General features: G+C 47.1%; 1 protein-coding gene across 1 annotated transcript in view; it reads left to right on the top strand.

The window, feature by feature from the left end:
• LOC147084917 (scavenger receptor cysteine-rich domain-containing protein DMBT1-like) overlaps nt 1-20,375 on the top strand; it is a 114,251-nt gene that overhangs the window by 40,694 nt on the left and 53,182 nt on the right. The window contains exons 8-10 of the mRNA XM_085979633.1: nt 1,420-1,725; nt 4,581-4,886; nt 19,308-19,610. Coding sequence (XP_085835759.1) covers nt 1,420-1,725; nt 4,581-4,886; nt 19,308-19,610 — 915 coding nt within the window. The remainder of the gene's footprint in view (nt 1-1,419; nt 1,726-4,580; nt 4,887-19,307; nt 19,611-20,375) is intronic.

The raw sequence follows: 20,375 nt of genomic DNA, 5'->3' as shown, positions 1-20,375 counted from the left end.
GTTCCTTTTCATAGAAGATAGGAGCAGGAGTAGGCCATTCAGTCCCTCAAGCCCGCTCCGCCACTCAACGAGACCATGGCTGATCATCCAAATTCAGTACCCTGTCACTGCCTTCTCCCCATATCCCTTGATCCCTTCAGCCTTAAGAAATATATCCAACTCCTTCTTGAATATATTTAATGAATTGGCCTCGACTGCCTTCTGTGGTAGAGAATTCCACAGGTTCACCACTCTCTGGGTGAAGAAATTCCTCCTCATCTCTGTCCTAAATGGCTTACCCCTTATCCTTAGACTGTGACCCCTGGTTCTGGACTCCCCGACCATCAGGAACAACTTTCCTGCATCTAGTCTGTCCAGCCCTGTCAGAATTTTATAAGTTTCAATGAGATCCCCTCTCATTCTTCTAAACTCCAGTGAGTATAAGCCCAATCGACCCAATCTCTCCTCATAGGTCATTCCTGCCATCCCAGCTTTCAGCCTGGTGAATCTTCTCTGCACTCCCTCCATGGCAAGAACATCCTTCCTCAGATAAGGCGACCAAAACTGCACACAATACTCAAGATGTGGTCTCACCAAGGCCCTGTATAACTGGAGCAAGACATCCTTGTTCCTGTACTCAAACCCTCTCGCTGCGAAGGCCAACATAGCATTTGCCTTCTTCACCGCCTGCTACACCTGCATGCTTACCTTCAGCGACTGGTGCACAAGGACACCCAGGTCTCGTTGCACTTCCACTTCTCCCAATCTATTGCCATTCAGATAATAATCTGCCTTCCTGTTTTTGACACCAAAGTGGATAACCTCGCATTTATCCACGTTATATTGCATCTGCCATGCTTCTGCCCAATCACCCAACCTGTCCAAATCATACAGGAATTTCTTGGCATCCTCCTCACAGCACACATGCCCACCCAGCTTTGTGTCGTCTGCAAACTTGGAGATATTACATCTAGTTCCCTCGTCTAGATCATTAATATATATTGTGAATAGCTGGGGTCCAAGGACCGATCCTTGCGGTACCCCACTAGTCACTGCCTGCCACTCGGAAAAAGACCCGTTTATTCCAACTCTTTGCTTCCTGTCTGCCAACCAGTTCTTTATCCAATTCAGTACCTTGCACCCAATCCCATGTGCCTTAACTTTACACGCTAATCTCTTATGCGGGACCTTATCGAAAGCCTTCTTAAAGTCCAAATACACCACATCCACTCGTTCTCCCTTATCTATTCTACCAGTTACATCCTCAAAAAATTCCAGTAGATTAGTCAAGCTTGCTTTACCTTTTGTAAATCCATGTTGACTTTGTCCGATCCTGTCATTGTTTTCCAAGTGCTCTGCTATTACACCTTTTATAATGGATTCTTGCATTTTGTAGCATTAGTACTGTGCACTAGATAATCGTCTTTTACATTCTTTCAGATCAGCCGCTAAAGCCAGAAATTGAGATGTGGAGGATACTTGGTACATTTTCACAAGGGGAAAATGTGAGCATCGAGTGTTCCTCGCCAGCATTCTACACAGGTGCCACATTTTACCTCTACAAAGTTGGTGAACTGGCGCACATACAAACGGTTAAGGCGTTAGCAGCGTCGAACAGTGTCAAGTTCAGCATAACAAAAATCAGTACTGCACACGAAGGCTACTACGTATGCACATATCAACTGGAGAGAGATGGAAGAAATCATACATCGGAGAAAAGCGATCAAGTGAAAGTCATTATCATTGGTAAGTCCAGTTCCAAAGTTCTTAAGAGTTGTGACAAACCACAGGGTGCAGATTTAAGATAATTGGCCAATGAACCAGCAGGGTGACAAGTAACATAGAAACATAGAAGACAGGAGCAGGAGTAGGCCATTCGGCCCCTCGAGCCTGCTCCGCCATTCAGTGAGATCATGGCTGATCATCCAATTTCAGTACCCTGTCCCTGCCTTCTCCCCATATCCCTTGATCCCTTTTAGCCTTAAGAAATATATCCAACTCCTTCTTGAATATATTTAATGAATTGGCATCTACTGCCTTCTGCGGTAGAGAATTCCACAGGTTCACCACTCTCTGGGTGAAGAAATTCGCACGCGTTCCACCTCTCAACCCCTTCTTTCAGGGGAACAGAAGTGCCGGTTTCCCGCGCATGCGCAGTGCATGCAGGAAACCGGCACTTCCATTGGGCTTATGGGTGAGTACCCCGTGCGTACTCACCCGCGGAGACCCGAATTTCTGGGCCAATATTTATTTAAACACTTAGGCTGGTCAAATAAAAGCCTTACCACCGCTTTTACCAAGAGTAAGAGTTTAGCGCGCATTCGTTGGGCAGTAGTTGGGCATATAGTCGAACCCGGCGCCAGCGAATGTCCATTTCCTGCAGATTCGTACGATCTGTCAAGCGGAAACTTGATGAATCGCAATTCCGGGTTCTCGCGCATACGCATCGCATGTGGAAACCCGGAACTTGCGGGACACTTACAATGGCGTACGCAGTGCTAATGCGGTCACAGGACCCCACATAATCCCGGCCAATAAACTAGGTAATTACTATGGGCCGTATTTTGCGATCCCTACTGGTGCATACGAGATGTGGCGGTCGGAAAAACCGATCAATAATTTTTTTTTCCAAAAAAGTTACATTTTTGTTTAAAATATTTATTTAAATGACATTGTAATTAATTACAAATATGTATTTTTTTTTACTGATTTCATGTGTTCGTGTATCTTTAAGTGGTCCCCATTCATACTTATGGGAATTCCGTACGTACGGAACCCTAACCCTAACCCCTTCTTTTATAGGCTGCATTTGTTTTCCTTGGAACAGAGGAGGCTGAGGGGAGACCTTATTGAGGTGTATAACATTATGAGCGGTCTATATAAAGTGGATAGAAAGGACCTACTTCCATTCGCAGAGGGGTCAAAAACAAGGGCTACAGATTTAAAGTAATTTGTGGAAGGTTTAGAGGGGTTTTGAGGGGACATTTCTTCACACAGAGGGTTGCTTTTAGGTCTGGAACTCACTGCTTGAAAGTGTGGTACAGTCAGAAACACTAACCACATTTAACATGTACTTGGATGTGCACTTGGGATGCAGGGCTACGGACCAAGAGCTGGGAAGTGGGATTAGGCTGGATAGCACTTTGTTTGCCGGCGCGGACACTGATGTAATAAAACTCACTACGCACTTGGTTCGAGCATAAAGCAAGGCTTTAATCAACTTGTTTCAGAACATGGAGGTCTAGTTGTACTTCACTAGTTCCTGTCTTACAAAATGTCCCCGGTGAAGCTGGGCCCACGCCCGAGTATTTATACTCCTTGGACGGCGCCACCAGCTGGCCGTCCAGCGTTATTTCATGAGTCGTTTCTTGATGATGATGAGATTTATAACAGACACGATGGGCCAAAATGGCCTCCTTCCGTGCTGTAACTTTCTAGGATTCTAGGATTCTATGGCATGGATCAGGTTGATCCCAGGGGCGCTTGCGAACTGCCTGCGCCCCTGGGTTACGTGGCCCTCTGCCCGCGCATACACGGAGTGGCCCAGGAGTGCGAGTCTCTGTACCGCCCGGACCACCAGGTAAATCCGTCGACTTTTTTGCAGGTCGGACGCCTCCGACCGCAGATTTTGTGCCGAAAAAATCCCTTCTTCTTCTTAGGCAGTCCCTCGGAACTGAGGATGACTTGCTTCCACATTAAAAATGAGTTCTCAGGTGACTGATGAGTCCAATGCGGGACCTACAGTCTCTGTCACAGGTGGGGCAGACGGTGGTTGAAGGGGCGGGTGGGTGGGGTGCTTGGGTTGACGTGCGCTGCCTGTGCTTGGCTTCCGCTTGCTCCCGGCGAAGAGACTCGAGGTGTTCGGCGCCTTCGTGGATGCTTCTCCTCCACTTTGTGCAGCCTTGGGCCAGGGATTCCCAGGTGTCGGTGGGGATGTTACACTTTTTCAAGGAGGCTTTGAGGGTGTCCTTGAAGCGTTTCCTCTGCCCACCTGGGGCTCTCTTGCCATGCCGGAGCTCCGACTAGAGCGCTTTTTTTGGGAGTCTCGTATCGGGCATGTGGACAATGTGACCCGTCCATCGGAGCTGATCGAGCGTGGTCAAAGCTTCGATGCTGGGGATGTTGGCCTGAGCAAGAACATTGACGTTGGTGCGCCTATCCTGCCAATGGATTTGCAGGATCTTGCAGAGGCAGCGTTGGTGGTACCTCTCCAGTGTTTTGAGGTGCCTGCTGTACATGGTCCATGTCTCTGAGGCATACAGCAGGGCAGGTATCACGACTGCTCTGTAGACCATGAGCTTAGTGCCGGGTTTGAGGCCCTGGTCTTCAAATACTCTCTTCCTCAGGCGACCGAAGGCTGCACTGGCACACTGAAGGCGGTGTTGGACTTCGTCGTCTACGTCTGCCCTTGTTGACAGTAGGCTCCCGAGGTATGGAAAGTGGTGCACGTTGTCCAAGGCCTTGTCATGGATTTTGATAATCGGGGGGCAGCACTGTGTGGTGGGGGCAGGTTGATAAAAATAGACACTTGAGAAAATAGACACTCATTAAGGAAACACACAAAAAAAAATACAACTTTCAATTTGTTGTTTTTTTTCTAGATAAACCGCCAAAACCAACTATTGATTTGTTAAGACCAACTGGCACATATTCAATTGGTGAGACAGCAAGAGTCAGATGTTCAGCTCACAGCGCATACACAGGTGCTGTTTTCGTATTGGCCAAAGTTGAAAACAACGTCTATATCACATCCGCCGTCGCTATGACAGCAGGTTTCTCTGCGGTCCTGAACATCAAAGATTTACGAGCCAAAGACCAGGGAGATTACATTTGCCTGTACCGAATAAAAAGATCGGGGAGATTTTTCAACTCAACTCAAAGTGATCGCAAGCAGTTAATTATAACAGGTAGGCGTCATACCTTTTCTAAATCTATGAGCGGCTATGACATTTTACGGTGATTGGCAAAAGAATCAGAGGTGAGATGATGAAAATAGTTTTTTTTTTAAATGGAGTGAATTTTTAGGATCTGCAATGCTTTGCTTGAAAGGATGGTGAATCAGATAAAAACATAGAAAAATAGGAGCAGGAGTAGGCCATTCGGCCCTTCGAGCCTGCTCCGCCATTCAATATGATCATGGCTGATTCTCTTTCTCAATACAGGAAACTTTCGATCTACTGGCACCTAAATAATCGGAAATCTCGGTTAACCGGCAAAATTCAGGAGTAGGTTCAGGTAAGTTTTATTACTTGCCTTCCTCGATCTGTTGCTGTGCAAGGGTGTGGCTGCAGCTGTTGCTAGGCTACAGAGACGCTTCGAAGTTGTGGCCATTGTTCTGAACCTGCTGCTAAGCAACAGGGTTTGTTGCCGTAGTAACCTGGGAGGTTATGAGTAACCTGATCCACCAGCTGGTGCTGTGGCAATTGGTCTCCTGAGTTAAGTCTGATCTGTACTGGTTGTACTCTTTGTTTTTGCTGCCTCATGGCAGAAGCTTTTATGTGCAAGTGTTGATTAAACCATGTTACGGAGTTAACCGGTGTCCGTCTCCATCTATGGCCACCTCAAGATACCACATATGGCGACGAGAATAAAGGACAGAAAAGTTTTGGTGGATCAGTCATAGTTAGGGAGTATTCGGAAGAGGTGCTCGGGTTGGTTAGCAAACTAGTCGGAAAAGCACGAGGCTAGGCCACGGAAGTCGAAACGGAATTTGATTTTTTGGCTGAAGTGACCAGACTCCAAGGATGGCAGGAACGGTAGGCTCTGTGGCACCTTTTGACAGCAAGTCGCAGTCTTGGGAGGAGTATATTGAAATACTGAGCCATTTCTTTATGGCAAACGAGGTGGACAGTGCTGAAAAGAAAAGGGCCATTTTACTGAGTTCTGTGGGAGCGCAAACCTATACACGGATGAGGAATCTGCTGAGCCCGGAGCAGCCAGGAGAAAAATCTTTTGACGAGTTGGTGAGTCTACTAAAGAATCATTTCAATCCGATACCTAGTGAAATAGTACAGAGAATGAAATTCAATTCGAGGATTAGGAGGCCAGAAGAAAGCGTTACTGAGTATGTGGAGGAGCTTCAGAAGCTCACACAGGACTGTAATTTTGGAAATGCGCTCACAGTCATGTTAAGGGACAGACTAGTATCCGGAGTTAACGACGACAGTATACAGCAAAAGTTGCTGTCAGAAGAAGGATTAATGTTTGAGACGGCACTTAAAAAAGCACAAGCCATGGAGACGGACGCCGGTTAACTCCGTAACATGGTTTAATCAACACTTGCACATAAAAGCTTCTGCCATGAGGCAGCAAAAACAAAGAGTACAACCAGTACAGATCAGACTTAACTCAGGAAACCAATTGCCACAGCACCACCTGGTGGGTCAGGTTACTCATAACCACCCAGGTTACTACACTCCTCCCCCCTTAAGATTGCCATATGCAATTCTTAAACAATAACCCTTACTAGGTACTACGTTTTAATTAACGAGTATGCTCTAACCATGGTTAACCCCTGACTAATTTAACAGGTTTGTATAAGTCTTTCTGGTTGCTTGCGAATCCTTTGTGAACGTCTTAATTCCACTTGTGGTGGATTCTCAGATTCATTCGCACTTGATATTGGAGTAGTCTCTGATGTTGGTTTTACTCTGTCCCGCTGTGGCCTGGCAGTGCCAGTGTCCACTGGCACCTTATAAGCCGTGCTGGGTCCTGGAACAGCCTCCTCTACTGCCCTTTGTTCCATCTGAGGCATTTCCCCCTGCTGCCGGCTGAAAAGCTGATCCACATGCCGACGAACCCCTCGACCATCCCCTAGTAACACGGAGTACGACACAGGTCCTGTAATGTCCTGGATTAGTCCTGGTATCCATTTAGGTCCATAGCCGAAGTTCCGGGTGTATACAGAGTCCCCTATGGCGAAATGGCGAGCTTTAGTATGTTTGTCATGGTACGCTTTTTGGTTTGTTTGTTTTGTCTCAACCTTGCTTTTGAGATCTGGGTGTATCAGGTCAAACCTGCACCACAACTTTCTCCCCATCATCAACTCAGCTGGAGGAAGCCCCGTGGTAGCTTGGGGTGTTATATGATAACTAAACAAGGCTCTATTGAGCTTGGTCTCCAGGGTGTCACCTGAGCTCTTCCTCATGAGCTCCTTAAAAGTCTGCATGGCTCGCTCAGCTAACCCATTTGAGGCTGGGTGATATGGAGCCGAGGCGACATGTGTGATTCCATTCCTTACCATGAATTCTTTGCTCCCTTCACTAACAAAACACTGTGCATTGTCGGATACAATCATTTCTGGAATACCATGCGTGCTGAAGCTGTTCCTGAGACAATTCAGTGTGGCATCAGTCGTTGCAGAGCTCACTGGATAAACGTTGATCCACTTTGAGTGAGCGTCTACCAGCACCAAAAACATTTTGCCCTAAAAGGTCCCGCATAGTCCATGTGAATTCTCCTCCAGGGTTTGCTGGGCTACTCCCAGGGATGGAGTGGTGCCCCAGCAGGTGCTTTCCTCTGTTCCTGACATATAGTGCATGACTTTACCTTTGACTCAATTTCAGCATCCAAGTTAGGCCACTACAGGTAGCTCCTAGCCAGTCCTTTCATTCTAGTCACTCCTGGGTGCGATTGATGCAACTGTTCCATCAAAGTAGAGCGTCCCCGCTCTGGGACTATGATGCGTCCTCCCCAAAGCACACATCCATCTTGGACACTGAGCTCGTGCTGTCTCTGTCTGTACGGCGTGAACTCCGGTCCCTCACGGTGATCTGGCCAGCCTTTCAACACATACTCACGGACCCTTGACAGAATGGGGTCCTTGGCTGTCCAGCCCTGGATTTGCGCTGAAGTCATCAGGGGACTGATCTCCTGATCCAGCATCAGGATGTGCTCCTCAGGGGAAGTACTGTGAGGAGATTTTGAGAGGGGCAGGCGGCTGAGAGCATCCGCGTTCCCGTTTTCCTTGCCGGCTCTGTATGTGATCACATATTCACAGGCTCTTAGTATTACTGCCCATCTCATTATTCTCTGTGATGCCATTTGAGGCACCGCTTTCATCTCATTCAGTAAGCTAATAAGAGGCTTGTGGTCAGTACTGATTACAAACTTCCTCACCATGAAACTACACTTACTCCGTTTTAGGCGTAGCCCCGCCTCTTCCAGCCGCTGTAGCACTTTGTCCAGTGTTTTTAAGTGATCCTGATCGTCACTTCTTGTTAGCAGAATATCATCTAAATATACGGCCACCTTTGGAATGCCCTGCAGAATGCCCTCCTTAGTCCGTTGGAATATTGCTGGGCTAGAACTGACACCAAATGGTAACCTGGCATACGTGAACAGCCCCTTGTGCGTGTTCACCGTGACAAACTTTTTTGATTCTTCATCTAGCAATATCTGCTGATACGCATGACTCATGTCCAGTTTGCTGAATCTTTCTCCCCCAGCGAGCGATGTTAACATGTCCACCATTCGCGGAATGGGGTACTGTTCCAGTGATGATACTCTGTTCACTGTTAACTTATAGTCACCACACACCCTTACGTTACCGTCGGGCTTCAATACCGGGACTATTGGTGCCGCCCAGTCTGAAAATTTCACTGGTTCTATTACTTTGTCCCTTAGCAGGCGATCTAGTTCCGCCTCATCCTTGGTTTTCATTGCAAAAGGTACCGACCTTGGTTTAAAAAAACGAGGCGTGGCATCACTGGCTACATGAATCTTGGCTGTGGCTCCCCTTAAGGTGCCCAGTTCGTCCTTGAACACTAACTCATGCTTCATCAGCACTTCTTGCAGTGCCTCTGTACTGTCCTCCATTTTATTCATTGCCTGCCAGTACACACTCAACTCACTGATCCACCCTCGCCCTAATAGGTTTGGCCCTGACCCTGCTACCACTACCACCATAAGCTCTTTGGTGACTCCTTTGTGTTCCACTTGTACTTCGGCTGCCCCCAAATGTCCACCTTCTGTCCTGTGTAGGTTTTGAGACTAATGGGGCACGTACCTAGCTCTGGTACTTTTACTTCCCCCCATAGCTTGGTGTACTCAGTCTGCGACATTATGGTTACACTACATCCGGTGTCAATCTCAAACTTTACTTGACCTCCGTTCACTATCAAATACTGAGTGAGAGGGGGTACGTTGGGCCTTGAAGTGTCTATACTGTATACAGTGAAAACCTCCTCACTAGACTCACTAGACTCTTCCTCCTCTTGTATGTAATTTGCCCACTTTGTGTACTTCTCCCTCCCCCCTTTTGCATGCTATGCCCCTTTAGCACTGCTTCTCTTACTCACTGCCTTTTTACAGACTTTCTTTAAGTGCCCTATTTTTCCACAATTGTGGCACTTTGCCTTTGCAAACCTGCAGTCCTTTGCATAATGGCTCGTCCCGCCACATCGGTAGCAATCCCCAACCCCGACTGGTGGACTTTTCACGCCAGCTTCCATCTTGAAAACAGATCCTCCCACTGGTTTACTCCATTTCACCTTGCTCATAATGTTTAAGTCCTTAATGTCCTTGTTAGCCGTCTCCATCTATGGCCACCTCAAGATACCACAGTTGCTTTATACGGAGCTCTCAGCTCCGTATCTTTTACTATAGCTTTCGGTTATCCAGAATTTTTGATGAACCAGCAGCACGTCGGTCCCATCGGTGCCGGATAAAAAAAAGTTTCCTGTACCATATTCCTGCTCTCTCCCCATACCCCTTGCTGCCATTTGAGTCTAGAAATCTATCTCTCTCCTTCTTAAATATATTCAGTGCCTTGACCTCCACAGCCTTCTGTGGTTGAGAATTCCACAGGTTTACCACCCTCTGAGTGAAGAAATTTCTCCTCATCTCAATCCTAAATGCCCTACCTCATATGCTGAGACTGCAACCCCTCTTTCAAGGCCCCGCAGCCAAGGGAAACATCAACCCTGCAGTCAATCTGTCTCTCCCTGTCAGATTTGTATAGAGATTCAATCATAACTTTCAAAATGGATTCGCCTAATAATTGAAGGGAGAAAATGCATTGCTATGAGGAAAGAGCAGGGGAGTGGGATTTATTGGATTGCTCTTTCCAAGACCTGGTACAGGTAGGGTGGGCTGAATGGCCTGCTTCTGTTCTGCATCACAAGAAACTCCAATATGATTTGGACAGGTTGGGTGATTGGGCAGATGCATGGCAGATGCAGTATAATGCGGATAAATGGGAGGTTATCCACTTTGGCGGCAAAAGAGGAAGGCAGATTATTATCTGAATGACAATAGATTGGGAGAAGGGCAAGTGCAACGGGACCTGGGTGTCCTTGTGCACCAGTCGCTGAAGGTAAGCATGCAGGTGCAGCAGGCGGTTAAGAAGGCAAATAGCATGTTGGCCTTTGTAGTGAGAGGGTTTGAGTACAGGAACAAGGATGTCTTGCTGCAGTTGTACAGGGCCTTGGTGAGACCACACCTTGAGTATTGTGTGCAGTTTTGGTCGCCTTATCTGCGGAAGGATATTCTTGCCATGGAGGGAGTGCAGCGAAGATTCACCAGACTGATGCCTGGGATGGCAGGAATGATGTATGAGGAGAGATTGGGTCGATTAGGCTTATACTCGCTGGAGTTTAGAAGAATGAGAGGGGATCTCATTGAAACTTATAAAATTCTAACAGGACTAGACCGAATAGATGCAGGAAGGATGTTCCCGATGGCCGGGGAGTCCAGAACCAGGGGTCACAGTCTAAGGATGAGGGGTAAGCCATTTAGGACAGAGATGAGGAGGAATTTCTTCACCCAGAGAGTGGTGAACCTGTGGAATTCTCTACCACAGAAGGCAGTGGAGGCCAATTCATTAAATATATTCAAGAAGGAGTTAGATATATTTCTTAAGGCTAAAGGGATCAAGGGATATGGGGAAAAAGCAGGGACAGGGTACTGAATTTGGATGATCAGCCAGGATAGCATTGATGGCGGAGCAGGCTCGAGGGGCCGAATGGCCTATTCCTGCTCCTATCTTCTATGTTTCTATGTTTCTATGTAAAAGTGACCATGAAGCTGTCACGACTTTCGTAACAAGGAGTTCACCAATGACCTTTAGGGAAAGAAACCTGCCCTCATTATCCGATTTGTCCAGCCCACTCCAAGGTGGTTGAGTCGCCTGTTTCACAACTGCCCACTCGATTGTATCAAACCAATAGCTCACTATTAAGCAACGCCTCGATTTTAAAATGTCCTCCTTGTTTTCAAATCCCTCCATGGCCTCACCCCTCCTGATCTCTGTAATGTCCTCCAGCTCTATTATCCCCCTGGAACTCTACGCTCCACCTAGTCTGGACTTTCCAACATCCCCGATCTTAAATGTCTCACCATTGGCGGTCGTGCCTTCAGCTGCCTCGGTGCTAAGCTCTGGTATTTCCTCCCTAAATCTCACCGCCTCTCGACTTCTCTTTCCTCATTTAATACCCTTTTTGAAAGCTGCATCTTTGACCGAGCTTTTGGCCTTCTGCCCTGACATCTCCTTATGTGGCTCGGTGTCAATTTGTGTTGCATGAAACACAAAAGTTAGTATGCAGGTGCAGCAGGTGATCAGGAAGGCCAATGGAATCTTGGCTTTTATTGCAAGGGGGATGGAGTATAAAAACAGGGAAGTCTTGCTTCAGTTATACAGGGTATTGGTGAGGCCACACCTGGAATACTGCGTGCAGTTTTGGTTTCCATATTTAAGAAAAGATATACTTGCTCTCGAGGCGGTTCACTCGGTTGATTCCAGAGATGAGGGGGGTTGACGTATGAGGAAAGGTTGAGTAGGTTGGTCCTCTAATCATTGGAGTTCAGAAGAATGAGAGGCGATCTTATCAAAACATATAAGATTGTGAGGGGGCTTGATCGGGTGGATGCGGTGAGGATGTTTCCACTGATGGGTGAGACTAGAACTAGGGGGCATAATCTTAGAATAAGGGGCTGCCCTTTCAAAACTGAGATGAGGAGAAACTTCTTTACTCAGAAGGTAGTAAATCTATGGAATTTGCTACCCCAGAGAGCTGTGGAAGCTGCAACATTAAATAGATTTAAAACGGAGATAGACAGTGTTGTGTATGTACCTTTAAGAGAATAACTGGTCTCAGACTGCAGTACCGGCAGTGACCACCCCTGTATAAAAGGCGCTAGAGAGCCTCGGTTGTTTAGTTTCGTTTATGCCTTTCACCAGTAAAGATCTGTTTGTTTTCTCTCCTGCTAGTCCGTGTCTCAATCATTCACGGACTTAACACTGGCGACGAGTTAGAAACGAACTTACCTGCAACTCAGCAGCAGCTCCGACGACGTTATTGAAGGTCGGAGCCAGAAGAAAAAAAAAGAGGCCATTGAAACTCGAGAAACGGGCGTCGACCGTCAATCATCGATTTCAAAACTCGCAGGAGAGACTGTCCAGAGCCAGGCTGGGTTCCTCGGTCCATGGTTTCCCAGCTAGTCGGGCTGGTGGCAGGTAGTGCTCTGATCCTTCCTGGGCTGCGGCGGGCTGAAGCTCGATCGGATGGCCTTTCAACGGGCCGGGCAGTGAGTCGGGAAGCAAGGAGAGAGAGAGGGTGGAGCACACAGGGCGTGGCCGGTGTTTCGAAGCTGGGCAGAGTTCGGACCTCAGAAGAGGGAGGGAAGTGTCCCAGAGGGTCCGCTCCATGACGGGAAGATAATAAAAGAAAACAAATTAATATTTAATGCGCAGGAAACCATGGAAAGCAGCACTAACAACAGCGGGGAGGAAGACAAAGCGCGGGAGGTGCCATTTTGTTAAATCGGGGAAGAAGGCAAAGCGCGGGAGGCGCCATTTTAGATTTGCAAGATGCCGAAGACTGGCTGTATCACTGCTTTTGATAACACATTAGAGGACTGGACCACATGTGTGGAAAGAGTCGAGGTATATTTCGAGGCAAATGAAATAGCGGAGGGGAAAAAGGCATCAATATTGCTAAACTTAATGGGCGCTAGAACGTACGGCCTATTGCGGGATCTGATTACTCCAGCCAAACCAAAGGCGAAGAGTTTTAATGAAATTGTTGCTGTTCTACAGGAGCACTTAAACCCTGCACCGCTGTTGATAGCAGAAAGATTTAAATTCCACAGGAGAACTCAGCACAAAGATGAGAGCAATGCTGAGTATCTTACGGAACTACGCAAGCTATCAAAGCACTGCCAGTTCGGAGCAGGACTGGCAGATACCCTACGGGACAAATTTGTCTGTGGACTCCTGAGTGAAGGAACACAGAAGAAGTTACTCGCAGAAAAAGAGCTGACGCTAGATAAGGCTTTCAGCGTGGCAATATCGTATGAAGCAGCAGCCAGGGGAGCTGCAGAAATTCAACAAAAACCTCAGGAATACAGCACCCACGAAATGACACGGGGATTTGCAAAATGTTATCGCTGCGGCAGAACTAACCATGACCAGAAGGACTGCTGGTCCAAAGACAAAATATGCAGACAATGCGGGAAGATTGGACACATTGCACGAGTTTGTCGGTCTGGGAAGAAGACCAGCGACAACAAAAAGGCTACTAAGGAATCGTACAAGAAAGTACAAAAGATGACGGACGTTGTTCCAAAGACCAGATGAGCGATAGTGAATCCGGAAACAGGAGACTAAGCTGTCTCAAACTTCACAATGTAATCGCAAAAGAGGATCACCGAACCATTTGGGTCACTCTCACGATAGCAGGGTCCCAATTTAAAATGGATTTGGATACAGGATCAGCGCTAACCGTCATGAATCGACGAGACTACGAGCGGCTATTTTCACACATACCCTTGAGAGAGACATCCATCGTCTTGACGACGTATACGGGGCAAAAAGTATACCCCAGAGGAAAAATCAGGGTGCCTGTCGAATACAATGGCAAGAAAATACGGAAATTGTATCTCTACATACTGCCAAATGGTGGACCACCGTTATTGGGATGGGAATGGATCAGGAAGATAAACTTAGATTGGCATTCCATTCATGCAATGATGGTGGACGGTAAAAAAGATGAAGACGTCACTCCTGGACGATTGTCAACAATCTTAGCTAACGCCAAGAGGTATTTCAACAAGAACTGGGCACGCTTAAAGGCGTAACCACCTCGTTAAAAATAGAAGAGAATGCAGTTCCCAAGTTTTTCAAAGCGAGACCGGTACCATATGCAATTCGCCCAGCCGTCGAGGCAGAGCTGGAGAATCTGGAGAAGGCGGGTGTGTTGTCTAAGGTCGACTGGAGCGAGTGGGCGACACCCATCATTCCTGTCATGAAGAAAACGTTAAGCAATAAGTCCGGAGAGCCAAGGAAGATTCGCATCTGTGGGGATTTCAAGGTGATGGTGAACCCTATCCTTCACACAGTACAATATCCTCTTCCAAGGATAGAAGACATCTTCGCCTCACTGTCTGGAGGGAAGCGTTTTACAAAAATTGACGTAGCACAAGCATATTTGCAGATGGAGGTTGAAGAGTCCTCTAGGAAGTATCTCATGATAAACATTCACAAAGGTCTTTACCAGTATCATCGATTGGTATTCGGAGTAGCATCGGCTCCGGCGATATGGCAAAGAGCGATGGAACAAGTCCGGCAAGGGATTCCGGGGACTCAGTGTTACTTGGACGACATCCTTGTAACAGGTGAAGATGACAGTGAACACCTTAACAAGCTAGAACAGGTGCTCACTAGACTACGGGAGCATGGGCTGCGAGCCAACCGCCCCAAGTGCGAATTTTTTAAGAAACAGATATCGTATTGTGGCCACGTGATTGATGAAGAGGGGTTACATAAGTCCCCTGACAAAATTGAAGCGGTTGTTAAGGCCCCAGCGCCTGAAAATGTGTCGCATCTGAGGTCATTCCTCGGGTTGGTGAATTACTATCATAAGTTTTTGCCGAATTTGTCGACAATTCTGCACCCACTGAACGCCCTGCTACGAACGGGGGTAGAATGGAAATGGAGCAATGATTGTAAACGTGCTTTTCAGAAGAGTAAGGACTTAATCACTTCGAAGGAAGTATTGGCTCACTACAACCCAGCACTGCCAATCAGGCTGGCGTGTGATGCGTCTCCCTACGGCATTGGGGCGGTACTGTCACATAAATTCCTTGATGGTTTGGAGAGGCCGATAGCTTTTGCGTCACGCTCGTTAACTTCTGCCGAGCGTAACTACGCCCAGATTGACAGAGAGGCCCTCAGCCTAGTGTGGGGGGTGAAGAAGTTCAATCCCTATCGGCACGGTCAAAAATTTACTCTACTAACCGATCATCAACCTCTTGTCTCCATTTTCAACCCTCAGAAGGGCGTACCGATAATGACAGCACAACGGCTGCAGAGATGGTCCCTTTTCCTAGGGGCACACCAATATGACATCGAGTACAAAGGAACTAAACAGCATGGAAATGCTGATGGATTGTCACGTCTACCGTTACCGACGGTGGAAGAAGAAGACCTTGCAGTGGATCCAATGGAGTTATTCCACTCGACCATAGTCGAATGTCTCCCTGTGACGAATGCAAACATAGAAAAGGAAACACAGAATGACCCGACACTATCACGGGTCTATGATTTAACGGTGAAGGGATGGCCAGCACATGGCGAACAACTGCTGCCAGCATTCTCGCCAAGAAGAGAACAGCTGTCAGTGTGCGGAGGAACCTTGATGTGTGGATCCAGAGTAGTAATTCCACCTAAGTTGACGGATAGAGTGCTCAATGAGCTTCATGAGGGTCATCTGGGTGGAGTAAAAATGAAGAGCTTAGCCAGAGCGTTTGTGTGGTGGCCGGGAATTGATAGAGAAATCGAAGAGATGACCAAGAGCTGTGCAGGATGCCAGAAGGTCCAAAACGCCCCACCACAAGCACCTCTGCATCCATGGGAGTGGCCCTCATCTCCATGGCAAAGGGTGCACATTGATTTTGCTGGTCCCTTCATGGACTCGATGTTTTTAATTGTGGTGGATGCACATTCAAAGTGGCCAGAGGTAATAAAAATGTCCTCAACCACCACGGAAAAAACTATCACAGTTTTACGAACCATATTCGCCAGGAATGGGCTGCCTGAACAGATTTGCTCTGACAATGGACCACAGTTTGTGTCTGAAGAGTTCCAGAGGTTCTTAAAGAACAATGGTGCTAAGCATTACACATCTGCCCCATATCATCCAGCCACTAATGGATTGGCCGAGAGGTTTGTCCAAACATTCAAGAAGGTTATCAAGGCAATGTGTAATGAAGATATACCCCTACAACACAAGGTGGACAACTTCTTGTTTGCCTGCCAGAATGCGACACATGCGGTTACCAGCCAAACTCCAGCCATGATGTTCTTCAATCGAAGACTACGATGCCGCTTGGATTTGGTTAAGCCAAACGTCCGAAGAGATGTGGAGAACAGGCAGTTTCAGAATATGAATGAAAGGCCGACCAGGAGTTTTAAGATAGGTCAAGCAGTTTTGGCCCGGGACTACCGCACTGAGAAATGGCAACCAGGAACGATTTGTACACGACAAGGACCTCTCATATATACCGTGGACGTTGGGGAGAGCATTGTAAGACGCCATGCTGACCAGATTCTAGAGTCACTGGAAAACGTCAACTCCACACCACGATCTGATACACCTGGTAATGAAATCGACGTTCCAATTGCAGCTACCGCAGAACCGGTAATATTGGAAGCAGATGAACCAAACAACGACATTGATTCCGACTCAACATTGCCAGAAGAACCTGATACCCCAAAGAGGCGTTATCCAGACAGAATCAGGAAGCCTCCTCAAAGACTGAACTTATAATTGCTTAAACTTAACCAATGTATCTAGCAACAGTAATTGTGATTGTAATTCGTTATCATTTAGTTGTTAAATGAATGTTATGTACTGTTTATCTAAAAGGGGAGGAATTGTTGTGTATGTACCTTTAAGAGAATAACTGGTCTCAGACTGCAGTACCGGCAGTGACGACTCCTGTATAAAAGGCGCTAGAGAGCCTCTGTTGTTTAGTTTAGTTTATGCCTTTCACCAGTAAAGATCTGTTTGTGTTCTCTCCTGCTAGTCCGTGTCTCAATCATTCACGGACTTAACAGACAGTTTCCTAGCAGATAAGGGAATTAGGGGTTACTGGGAGAGGGCAGGGAAGTGGACATGAGTCTAGGTTTGGATCAGCCATGATCCTATTGAATGGCAGAGCAGGCCCGAGGGGCCGTATGGCCTACTCTTGCTCCTACTTCTTATGTTCTTATGTTCTATATGTTGCCTTATAACACTCCTGTGAAGAGCCTTGGGATGTTTGATTATGTTAAAAGTGCTATCTGAATAAAAGTTTATGTTTTTGTTGTGCAGTGAGTAGGCCCGACCCTACCTTCTCATGGGGAACGAGCGATGAGAAATGCCCTTTTCCCTCCTCCCGTCCAACTGTCTAGGGCCCCAAACACACCTTCCAGGTGAAACAGCGATTTAGTTGTACTTCTTGCAATTTAGTACACTGGAGTCGCTGCTCATGATGCGGTCTCCTCTGCATTGGGGAGACCAAACGCAGATTGGGTGACCGTTTTGCGGAACACTTCCTTTCAGTCGGTAAGCGTGATCCTGAGCTTCCGGTCGCCTGTCACTTCAATTCTCCACTCCACTCCAACTCTGACCTCACCGTCCTTGGCGTCTTGCATTGTTCCACAGAAGCTCAGCGTAAGCTCGAGGAACAGCAGCTCATCTTTCGATTAGACACTTTACAGCCTTCCGGACTCAACATCGAGTTCAACAATTTCAGACCAGAACCTCTGCCCCTATCTTATTTAATCCCATTATTTTTTTTCCTCTCTCTCACATGGCAGCTGTCGATCATTCTGCCAGTGCCATTTACACTTCATCTAGAGCCATCTTCTGTTTCATAACTTGTCCCATTACCATCTCTGTGATATCCGAGTGGTAAGGTCAGAAACTGAGATAAGCCAGACTTCAGGAACCAAAACTCAACTTTTTAATTAAACGATTTCGCAGAGAACATAGCTCTTACAGCTGCAGCAAACACACTCTATATCTTACTATGCGATCACCAAGATGGAGGAGCAACCTCTGAGTCATACCCAGAATGCAATGCCACTACCTTAATAAGTGGTGTGCCAGGACATTACCTTAATACTGGTAAATATGATCCCTTAATATTTGTCTCCATCTGGTGGATAACTTAAGCATTACATCCCAGATTACTATAATCTCCTTTTGCCTCGCACCCTTGTGTCTCTTAATCTCTCCTGCCTTCCATCCTATCACAGAACTTCCCTTTTGTTCTTTTCCTCCCCTCCCCACTTTCCCAGCCCCGACACTTGCTTAAAACATGTTCCATCTCCAGCTTTTTCCAGTTCTGACGAAGGGTCATCGACCTGCAACAATGGCCCAGTAATTCGGGTCTCCACGGGTGAGTACGCACGGGGTACTCACCCGTAGGCCCAATGGAAGTGCCGGTTTCCTGCATGCACTGCGCATGCGTGGGAAACCGGAACTTCCGTTCCCCTGAAAGAAGGGGTTCAGAGGTGGAATGCGTGCGCCGGAGAGGCAGCACGTGCGCCTGGAACTTATGTTTTTTTTGCAGGTTTTCCCGAGAGGGTAAATCTCCAGAAGTTACACATAAAAAGCAGGCACAAGGCCTGTTTTTAACAAGGTAAGTGGTGAATTAATTAAAATTAATACATTTTTTCCACAGGTTTATTATTTTTAAATACGTTAAAGAAAGGTAAGTTTATTTTTAGCCCCGTTAAAAAATAAAATTATTTCTTTAAAAAATTTAAATTATTGTTTAAAATAGTTATTTCATGTAATTTATAGTTTATTTAAAAAATGTGATGTTTTTTTAAAATTTATTTGAAGTTTTAGTGATGTTTGGGGGCTTGTAGTATTTATAAGTTTTGACAGCACTTCCTGTCAAACTTATGAATGAAGCATTCCCTGCTCCGATTGGCTCCCCATGGCCCACGTGATCCCAGGGGACGCTTTGAACTAACTGCGCCCCTGGGATACACAAGCACTGCGCGTCGCAGCTGGAGGAGGCCCAGGATTGGAATCCCACGCGGGCCCACAGCCCAACGGCCGGCGCGCTAGGGAAGTGCAGGTCTGGGGCTTGCACCCGCGGGAAGCCCCCGACCAGAATTTCTGGGCCGTTAACTCTGTTTCTCTCTCCACAGATGCTGCCTGACCTGCTGAGCGTCTCCAGCACTTTCTGTTTTTATTGTAGATTTGCAGCGTCCGCAGTGTTTTGCCTTTTGGATGAGAAATAAATTCTGGCCTTGCCAAGAGAAGCCAAGATGCCACGGACGCCAAAGCAAATTTGTGTTAACAACCTGTCAATTACATTTGTCTTTGTAGATGAGCTGCAGAGGCCAGAGATTGCCCTGCAGCGACCATCGGGTCAGTACTTAGAAGGGCAGTCCGCTGACATCGAATGCGCAGCTCCGAAGGTCTACACGGGAGTCAGCTTTTCCCTGCACAAAGTCGGCAGCACCGCCGTCATTGCATCGTTCGGACCGACGATCAATACGACGATAATTCTGACAATTCGAAACATGAGGACCACCGACGCCGGTTCTTACACTTGCATGTACCAAACGACCATTTACGGCAGGATTTATACCTCGGCTCGCAGTCAGCTGGCGAACATCACACTAACACGTAAGTGGACATTATTGTGACTGAACAAATATACATATAAAAACATAGATACATAGAAGATAGGAGCAGGAGTAGGCCATTCAGCCCCTCGAGCCTGCTCCGCCATTCAATGAGATCATGGCTGATCATCCAAATTCAGTACCCTGTCCCTGCTTTCTCCCCATATCCCTTGATCCCTTTAGCCTTAAGAAATATATCCAACTCCTTCTTGAATATATTTAATGAATTGGCCTCCACTGCCTTCTGTGGTAGAGAATTCCACAGGTTCACCACTCTCTGGGTGAAGAAATTCCTCCTCATCTCAGTCCTAAATGGCTTACCCCTTATCTTTAGACTGTGACCCCTGGTTCTGGACTCCCCGACCATCGGGAACATCCTTCCTGCATCTAGTCTGTCTAGTCCTGTTAGAATTTTATAAGTTTCAATGAGATCCCCTCTCATTCTTCTAAACTCCAGCGAGTATAAGCCCAATCGACCCAATCTCTCCTCATACGTCATTCCTGCCATCCCAGTTATCAGTCTGGTGAATCTTCGCTGCACTCCCTCCATGGCAAGAACATCCTTCCTCAGATAAGGTGCCCAAAACTGCACACAATACTCAAGGTGTGGTCTCACCAAGGCCCTGTACAACTGCAGCAAGACATCCTTGTTCCTGTACTCGAACCCTCTCGCTACGAAGGCCAACGTACCATTTGCCTTCTTAACCGCCTGCTGCACCTGCATGCTTACCTTCAGCGACTGGTGCACAAGGACACCCAGGTCTCT

This window comes from Somniosus microcephalus, unplaced genomic scaffold, assembly GCF_052327205.1.
Source record: "Somniosus microcephalus isolate GS21.2 unplaced genomic scaffold, FLI_Smic_1.0 unresolved_chr9, whole genome shotgun sequence".
In the NCBI taxonomy this organism is placed as follows: domain Eukaryota; kingdom Metazoa; phylum Chordata; class Chondrichthyes; order Squaliformes; family Somniosidae; genus Somniosus; species Somniosus microcephalus.
Note: the sequence above shows the minus strand (reverse complement) of the source record. Positions and strands in the feature narration are given on the sequence as shown.